The sequence below is a fragment of the Kryptolebias marmoratus genome, linkage group LG5, assembly GCF_001649575.2.
Source record: "Kryptolebias marmoratus isolate JLee-2015 linkage group LG5, ASM164957v2, whole genome shotgun sequence".
NCBI classification, from domain to species: Eukaryota; Metazoa; Chordata; class Actinopteri; order Cyprinodontiformes; family Rivulidae; genus Kryptolebias; species Kryptolebias marmoratus.
The window spans coordinates 4334884-4344572 of NC_051434.1; the positions used below are offsets into that span (position 1 = coordinate 4334884).

General features: G+C 40.9%; 1 protein-coding gene across 1 annotated transcript in view; it reads right to left on the reverse strand.

Annotated features, from left to right (window-relative positions):
* The window catches only part of atf6b (activating transcription factor 6 beta), a 32625-nt gene that overhangs the window by 3209 nt on the left and 19727 nt on the right, over positions 1–9689 (reverse strand). The window contains exons 2-14 of the mRNA XM_037975826.1: positions 9143–9222; positions 6501–6582; positions 5782–5841; positions 5612–5691; positions 5245–5455; positions 4063–4227; positions 3797–3972; positions 3261–3440; positions 2511–2593; positions 2108–2308; positions 1173–1280; positions 863–962; positions 666–733 (exon numbers count right to left, since the gene is read on the reverse strand). Of these exons, the coding sequence (XP_037831754.1) occupies positions 666–733; positions 863–962; positions 1173–1280; positions 2108–2308; positions 2511–2593; positions 3261–3440; positions 3797–3972; positions 4063–4227; positions 5245–5455; positions 5612–5691; positions 5782–5841; positions 6501–6582; positions 9143–9222 (1594 nt within the window). The remainder of the gene's footprint in view (positions 1–665; positions 734–862; positions 963–1172; positions 1281–2107; positions 2309–2510; positions 2594–3260; positions 3441–3796; positions 3973–4062; positions 4228–5244; positions 5456–5611; positions 5692–5781; positions 5842–6500; positions 6583–9142; positions 9223–9689) is intronic.

Sequence of the window (9689 nt, forward strand, 5' to 3'; positions counted from 1 at the left end):
GTTGTGTTTAAACAAAAGTGTCAAAAGAGTTAAATAAAGAAGAAATAATTTAACAATTAAATAATATAAAATAGCCTAAACTAAACCTCTTTGCAGGGCCCCAGGTTCAATGTAAAAATGACCACAGAAAATAAAACTAAACATTTGTATAAACATATATAGTTTTGGGATATTGTCCAAAGCTACAACTCATAACTACAGTATAGGAGTGTTTAATAAAAACATCTGATGTGAGGATTTTTAATGTTTTTCATGTTTCAATCAACAGATCAGCAGATCAAGAAAATCTTAGACCTTTGTCGGACAAAACAGGACATCAGTTAACCAATCAGACAATTTAATGACCCAAATATGTTACAACTGCACTCCTAAAAAAAATAACTCCTAATAATATAGAAGATTAGATTAAAATAATTTGAGCTACATGTATGAATTCAAAGGACAGGAGAATAAATTTGATTTAAATTTTCTGTGGTTCTTCAGAAAGCTCTATTAGAACCACCTGGAGTTTAATTTCAGTAATGTTTCTGCCAGCAGGAAATGAATTTCACAGCTTTCATGGCTCATTTTTTCAACACTCGACAACTAAAATGAACTTTTCCTATAACTCAATCAATTATAATAAGAGATTTGAGTGACAACTCTTTTGTAACAATCTTCTGTACCTCTCGATGGAGCCGTGAGCCTGGATCGGCAGATATCTGGAGAAGTTTGTCTTCCTCAGCTGAGCTTTCTGAGTCCAAAGAAGACAAAGCAATAAGAACAAAGATCCCTGTAGAAATCCTGACAACATACTGTGTGCACAGGTAGGTTTCCTCGTTAAACTTCCGGTTGAATAAATGGGAGCAGTCAGATTTCTGACCTGCGTGATCTTTGCCTTCTTGGCGATCTTTGGTTTTCCTCCAGACTTCTTCCTGTCGATCTGATGTCGATGAACCCAGCCTCTCAGCTCATCCGCCAGCCTGACGAACACAGACACGTCTGTTTATTCTGTTTATAAGACATGCAGACAGACACTCACATAGAGAGAGACAGCAGGTGAATCTAAAATCTGCATTAAACCCAACTCTGAACAAAGTGTTTACAGTTAAAGCAGGAAGGAGCTCATGTGTCTGAATGTAAGCTGAATTAAAAACAAGATGCAAGGGCATGAAATGCAGAGTCTGGCTGACCTGAGAGACTCGGAGCGGTTGAACTGTCGGCAGTCTGAGGAGGTGAAGTAACGGTCTAGTTCCTGCAGGGCCAAGTCCTTCATGTCACTGAACATGCCACTCAGGTTTCTGCACAACAAGAAACACACACGAGAGCGAGCAACATGTTAAATGTTTAAACCAGTTTTAGGAAAAATAATGTGGTCATTTTGAACTTTATGGCAGCAACACGTCACAAAAGGTTGGGACGGTGAAAAGATTCATAAAGATTCTACAAGTGGAACAAATAAGAAACATCTGGAGGAACATTGTGCAACATATTAGATTAACTAATAACAGGTCTGTAAGAGGACTGGAGAAGATTTTAGAGAGGCTGAATCTCTCAGAGGTAAAGACAGGCAGAGGTTCAGTCTGCAAAAATACGAGTCCAAAAAAAAAAGAGTGGGCCAATAATGTTGAAGACTGAAGACTGAATATCCCATCATCTACAGTTCATAATATCATCAACAGAGTTCAAAAATCTACAGAAATCTCTGAGGTCAAAGGTCAAGGCTAAAAATCAATACTGGAAGCTCGAGATCTTCGGGTCCTCAGGGGCCACTGCAGATGGCTCTCACTTCTGTCTGCTTCACCCACAGCCAGAGGAACCTGTTGCTCCATGTGTCAGGGAGAACCAGTTGTGTTACATCATTAAAAATATTTGCATATAAGCATTTCAGACGGTGACTCCCTGCAACGAGGCAGATGTGATTAAAAAAAAAAAAAAAGTAGAAACTTCTGAGGGATGAAGTAAAACGTGTGAGGGAACCCTGAGAAGCAGGTTTGGTCACAGTTTGTTTTTTTCCTCGGAGAATGTGGTCGAGTTGACAGCAACATTTAACTCCTCCCTCAAAGAGGAAACATCTAATGAAACCATGTTAGACGCTGAAGCTGATCTGAGGCCAGGAGTGTCTCACCGGAACTGAAAAGACTCCGGAGCAAATCTCTCTGCCTCTCCTCCGTCCTCCTCCATCTCCGTCTTGTCCTCCACTTTGCTGGGAGGCTGAGCTGCCGCCTGCTGCTGCTGTTGCTGCTGCTGTTCGATCTCCAGCAGCCGGCGCCCCGTAAACGACATCACGTCTTCCTGCAGGTCGTCCGACAGCTTCCTGTCTGTGATGCTGCAGAGATAAAACCCCAGTCCATGAAATCATTAAACTCAAGAACAACAGATACGTTTCATTACTTTTTACGTAATGTTGTGCACAGACAAACAAACTCTACTGACAACATGTTTCAACTTAAACTGATCTCAACTTGAAACTCAAATAATCTTGAAAGAGACAGATTTGCATTTAAAGCAGGATTTTGAGCAGCTGATACCTGATGGGTCCGAAGCTGAAGGTCATGAACAGCAGGACGGCCATGACACACACGGCTCTCTTGTTACTTGCAGAGTCGCCGCCCTGAAACAGAGAGGAGGAAACTGGAATTTAAGAAGGTTTTTCATACATCTTACAAGCAAAGCTTCCTTTTATTTTGTAAACAGATGCTGGCGTTGCCTTAATTTGACACCTGTTTAAGGACAGAAGGATGTCGCAGTTCGTGATTTTGCTGAGAACTATTTAATTACAGGTTTGACGAGTGTAACTGATTTTTCTTTGTTTCTTTTGTTTCGTGCCGAACTGTTTTCAGATCTCGTTTCTCCACTTTCACTTTTTGTAAACGTTGCTTTATTGTGTTTCATCAGTGCTTAACAGGCAGTTATGCTGCATGTAAATCAGCAGCAACTTTCCCAAAAGCACAGATCTTTTCATATTTACAAAGAGGTAATAAAATATGGACTTTTATTCTTCAACTGAGCCCACAAAAATCTAAAAACTGAGACATGGAGTCTGGTTGCTTTCCAGCATCATGTATGAGAAAACATAAGCTACAAAACAACTACCTGGCATATTAAACCATGTAAAACTCAAACAAAGTCCTTTTAATGTCACTTAATGACCGTCAGATGCTGCAAGATGTCTTTCTTTCTGTAAACTATATGAAGCAAATGTTCCTTATAAAGTTATTATTATCTCTGGTCCTGGTCCTGGTCCACTCCCTCAGTCCCTCAGTCCCTCAGTCTCTCACCTCCTTCCCGGCCAGTCTCTCCCTCAGTGCCTGGTTCTCCCTCCGGAGCCGCTCATTCTCCTGCTGGGCCTCCCTCAGCTGGGCCTCCAGGTTCTGCAGATACTCCTTCTTTTTCTTTCTTGACTGGCAGGCGGACTCTCTGTTCTTTATCATCCTCTGCTGCCGCTTCAGCACCTTCATCTGCAGGAGGAGGGAGTCAGGAGACAAGAAAGAAGACAACAGAAAAGGCAAACCATTGAGAAGAAAGGAAGGTGGATGAGGACAGAAACAGGAGGAAGAACCAAGTGACAGGAACACAAACAGGAAAGTTTTTTCAAGCGGATGACATCACCAACATCCTGAGGCTGATTAAGTGTTGGTTCATCACTGAAATGAGTCCAAACACATTTAAGGAAAGGTTCCAGGTACAGATTTTATAAGAAATCGTGAGAGTTATTGTTAGTTTTAGCACTCTGACAGTCAGAAAACAAAGAGAACATTCAGTGGAGGATCGTGTTTCAGTGAACCGTGTGAGTCACAGAATCCAGCCCACTTACATCAATGTCGCTGGAGTTGTTGCCTGGTAACGGTGTGGTTGCCGGGACGATGGGTTTGCTGGAAGAGGAGGTGGCAGCAGCTGGGCTGGAGCAGTGCTGGGGGATGCTGGGAGAGACGGGCTCCATTTTGACAATAGCTGGAGCTGAACTGAGGCAGACGGATGGAGAGAGGACGACTGGAGGAGGAAAGACGACAAATACGTGACCGGATGCTTCACGAGATACAGTTTTATTTATAAAAAAAACAAAAAACAAACAGTCTGTACCAGGTCTGGTCTGGTCCATGGAGGGGAGGCTCTGTAGTATGAGGGTCTTGGCCGGTGTAGGGTTCTGGGGGACGGGGAGGGTGGTGACACACACCGGTCGGGGCTGGATGGGAGGTTTGGTGCTGAGGATGGTGCTGGCCTTTAAGGTTGTTGAACTCGGAAGGACTGGAAGGAAAAAAACACGTTTTAGATTCTTTTCCAGACAGTAAATGCAACATAAACCAGAATTCTTTATTGAAAACATCACAATAAACCCTCTGAAACAGATCTTCTTCACACCCAAATACTTCAGCAAAGGTAGTAACATAAAGTAGGTAAACAAGGTGGAGCGCACCAGGATATTTAGATTAACCAAATGAGCTTTTTGCATGAACAGGGAAACCATGTTTCAATGTCAAGTCCCTGATTTGATTCAGTAAGACCCGACTGATAACATTTTATCACTCGTAAAAATAACCTTGCTTTAACAAAACAAGAATAACTCAAAACATCTTTATTTTAGTTATGGTCAGAAATGTTTGCTGCTTGCAGACTTTAGTTATTTAAACACGGGTAAAGGCTACATTTTGAGTGACTCAATCAGCTTCAGAGTGATTTCTTGCACTGTGTGGTGATGAAAAAATGAAACTATAGCAGCCATCATGAATCCGTCACACCCCACATGTTGAAGACAATGAGTCCCACTTTTTCATTTACATGTGGGTGTAAATTATAAAAAAAACGTGCAGCCTAAACGCCTGAAAAGGCTGAGAAGTGCCGTGTAAATGGGTGAATGTAGCCTATAGGATTTAACAAAACTGGGACTACGACATGAAAGCGGTCCATTTATCTCTGTGTTTTGGGTTCCATCCCACCAGACAGCCTCATCTCCAGAGGAGTTCCCACACTCGCTCGGTACACTCTCCTTTGTGTCAGGGCTGCCCCGGGGCCTCTGTACAGAATACCTGCACAGGTGAGGGGCGGAGGGGGCTGATGGGTAAACTGAGAGCTCTCTTTTCAGGCTCCATCCTGACAGCTAAGTGCCGCAACTTAAACGCGAGAGGGAAATCGTGTTTTTAGACCAGTGTGTGCAGAAGCAAGGCGATGATAAGAGCAGAACAATCATAGCACCACATGTTAGACAAGTAAAAAGAGCCCAATCTGTTCCTCCTGCTGATCCAACAGGTGAGGTGTGGATGATACCTGCAGCTTGAGTCTGTATTCCACCGATGACGGCCGGGACAGATGTTGTTAGGGACGTCTGCAGCTGTGTCTGTGCCACCGTAGGCATCTGGGTCTGCGGAGGGGGTACTGCTGTCGTTGCCACGGTTACCTCCATCGTCCCCAGCGGAGGGGACAGCACGTCTCCGTACATGTATGGAGGAGTTGGAGGGTTTTCACCTTTAACTGTAACCTGAGGAGGAGAGAGGACAATGAGACAATGACATGTTTTAATTTTTTCTGCCAGATTGTTCCTCAATTTGAAGTTATTTTTCTTTGTCGTGAAATAAAAAGCACCAAGGAGTTCTGTGCCGTGAACTCCTTACAAACGTTCCTGGTGGTAACGAACCTGTGAGTCGGGGGAAGAGACTGAGCAGTCCGACTCCAGCGAGGACGCCGGGGACGGAGGCTCTGCTTTTATCTGGAACACTGGACACAAACAAAAAAAACAATAAATTAAAAAAATCAAACAAACAAAAGGTTGAACATTCAAAAAGTGCATAAAAACCCTCAACTTACACATTTCCACAGGTAAAGGCTTCGTTATCGTCATTTCGTTTTTTACCACCGACGTGTTTCCTAAAAGAAAACCAAAGACACAAAGATGGAGACTGATGTTAAGACCTCAAACAGCCAATCTGCTGAAAGTTTTTAATGAAGTACTGATGACTAGATTTTAAAAGAAATCAAACATTACATTTGATTTCAATTAGAAACACCAAACAAACGTAAGATAAATGCAGTTTGAGCAAGAAATAAATCATTCCCAGAACATGAAGACTTAAGTAACAAATCAAGACCAAATATCTGTGATAAAACAGGTTTTCCTTCAGGAGTAAAACTGTGGTCTGCAAACACCGGGTCAAGGACCAGTACAGGTCCATGGATCATTTGGTGCCAGGCTGCACAGAAATAATAAAAACTTTTCTTTTTAAAAAATCTAAATAGATACATTTGGATACATTGGTCTGCAGACAACGGTTTTCCTGTACTTGTCTCAGTCAAACCTACAACCTAAACCTCACAAAATGGAGTCAAAAACAAACTTCACTGAAGAACGTCTTTATTATTACTTTCATGTAACTTTGCAAAAGTATAAAAAGACTAAAACAAATATGACTGAAAGTTTCCAGAAGCTCGAGGAGCTGCTGAGGCGTCTCTGAGGCGTGAAACAGAAACGCTGACCGAGGTGAATTCAGACTCCGAGGTGAGGGCCACGGTTGTCCGGACGGTCATACCTGTGAGAAGGTTGTTGTCGAGGTGTTGCCATGGCGACGTGCGGTTGTCAGGATCAAGGGTGAGCACGAGGTCATTGTCGAACTGCAAAAGGGGTTAGAGAGAGAGAGAGGAAATCAGGAGAAAAAACACACAAGTGTGTGTGTGGCCATGTATTTGATACATTGTGGGGACAATTTTCCTAACATATACTAACTTGTAAGGACCGACTGCTCCTTGTGGAGACCAAAGCCTGGTTCCCACGAGGAGAAATTATGTTTTTGGGTTAGGGGTTAGGTTTAGGACTAAGGTGAGAATTGAGTTTAGGTTTGGTTTAGGGTTAGCTATGTACTGGTAATGGTTAGGGTTAGGGTCAGGGTTAGGCTGTAGTTAGGGTGTAGAAATGAATGGAAGTCAATGGAAAGTCCCTGCAAAGATAGAGAGACATAACGTGTGTGTGTGTGAGCGCCTGCTTCACTCAGCCAACCTACAATCAGCCTACACTGTCCTCTCATCTATTATGATGCAAACAAACCTTATACATTTAATTAAAACAAAAAATAAGGTTTATAATTTCCACTAAAATTTCAAATGCCACAAAAGATGATTTTTTTCTCTGCTTCCAAAATTCAGAAAATGTAATAATCTTTGTCTTTCCTCTGATAATACAGGCAGAGAAGGAGCTATAGAGACAGAATAAACAGAAAACAAATGAATAGACTGTGTGGGCAGCTTTTACCAAAGTCACTTTGTAGCAGAAAGGTGACAAAGATAAAAATAAGTGACCTTCTGTGAACAACTAACACTGACCTCATACTGACGAGGACTAATGCAAAAACACTGAGATACGCATCGTAAGCTCTACAGGATAGTTTTTAATAAAAGAGGAACTTCGCCCTTGAAATAAAACAAACAAAAATAAAGTTTGAATGATTCTGAGGTCAGTTGACTGCATTCATTGAGTCACTAAAATATAAAAAAATGAATAAATTCACATTTATCACAGCTACTACCAGGAACATGGAGATTTTATCTGATAACTGATTTTCTGGTGCAAAAAGGAGCATTTATGTGTTGAAATCTAATTGTGTTTAAACTAGAAAAGCTTAACTGCAAAACATAAATTAAATTTAAGGCAAGTGAAGCAGCGTTTAAACCGAGGAGCGTCCATCGTAAACCTCATTCATGGGAGGAAAACAAATCTGTTTTCCTAAGAATCAGGAACTAAAGATTGGTTTACACCGTGTTTGTGATGCGGTTTTAAGCATTAACTGGACTTAAAGCATAAAGCGTTTAAACAATCATCTGAAAACAGGTTCAGTTAAACAAATATTAGAGCTCAACTGGTTCTTTTAATGCCAACAACCGCTCTGCGCCTCGTTAATTACTTTAACCAGTTTGTCCTGCAGTCAACAAGTCCGTCCTGTTCACCTGCAGAGTTAACAAAGCAGCAGCTACACAAAGAATAACCGTTAAACCACAAAAACAATTCAGCACCTCTGATGTTCTTACACCGCCAGATGTATTAAAGTTCACTCTGGGTGAGAAGCAACATTCATCGTTGACTTCTGAAAAAGTGATCTAAATCAACCAAAACCTCAAAACAAACAATAACTTAACAAAGTGAGGTAATATTACTGCTGGACATGAGAGGAACATTTTCACAGCGGTAAAACCACGCTGACGGTGAAGACTGAAGGTGTCGAATGATAAGAAAACATCAGAAATAAAAAGCTAAAACTGCTTCAGAGGAAATAACGTTTCCACCAAACCTCTTCCTCCTAATAAGGGCCTTTTCTGAGAGCCAACGTTATTTTCACACACGTTCATAATGATTCATGTGGCAGAAATGCAGGTTTCTTAGTCATAAACTTCCTTCAAAAATGGTTTCGCAGATAAGGATTATTTAAAAACCCAGATGTACAAGAATCCTACTGAAAAACTATTAATCTTATAAATAATAATAATAAAAAACAACTGGGGCAAGTTTAACTGAATACTCATGTAGGTTAATTCATTTTGGACACCTTTGTCTCTGGTTAAACTCTGTTACCTGACATTTTATTTTGTAAGAAGTGATTTTAAGTCATTTTAGTTTAGAAAACAGCCACTGTGTTTACTTTAAAAATGTCTTTATAAAGCTTGCAGTGGGGCTTCTTTACTCTAATTAGACTAAATCCAAACATTTTAACTATTTATTACTACTTCCTGTTAGTTCTTTATTAGGTGTGATGTGTGATATTAGCAGATGAGTTTTAGTAAAAAAATAAAAATACATCCCTCTAAACAATCTGGTCAGTTTTGACAAAACTTTCAACAATTTCTCATATTTGTTAGAGAACTCAGATAAGTTATATCTGTTTGGCTCATTTATGGTTTCATTGAGAACTGAAAGGTTTGTTTTGGGTATTTTTTTGTTTTAAATGTGTCCCATTGTAAAGACTTTTTACAGAATCACTTAAAGCAACCAACACCATCATCCTCATCATCAATCATACAACAGATCTGAACTGAATTTGCATCTCTGATAATCTCTGCTACAGAAAACTGCTTCTGTGAGTGTGAGGAATAGTGAGTGAACGTTCCTGCAGACCGTCCATCACATTAGCTGCTCTGTGGAAAAAAGCAGGGCTGTGAACAGAAACACCTTCTTCTGTGTCCGTACCAATGTGTCGTAGTTCAGCCCCTGACTGAAGTCTGCGTCCTCCCCCTCCTCCATGCTCTCGCACTGGTACAGGCAGGCATCTGCAGAGGAGACGACATTTAAACACATCAGCAAGACGTAAGAGAGTGAAACTGATGAACAGATGGCAAAGGGCGATGGGGCGAGGGGGCGGGGGGATCGAACTGATCTGAGAACAGAGCAGAGTCAGAAGGCTACATCTCTGAGAACATGAAACATTAATAATAAAGTTCCAGGTGTCGCTAAAGTCACTATCTGTACCAAGAAGAATGATTTTCCATTTGCCAAAAGATGAATTACTATTAACATGTTCTGTTACTACACTAGACTCAGAGTATATTAAGATACATTTTTAATAAGTTAAGTTACAAGTCACAGTTTGAGGACTTCCTATGTGGCTTGTAACTTGGATAATTTTGGAACCAAATGTAAAGAAAAGTAGCAACAATCAGGATTGGCTGGAAAATTAGCTGCAGCCAGTAATGATCATTCAGTTAAAGTTTAACATTGGAACTGCTTGTGTAAAAGC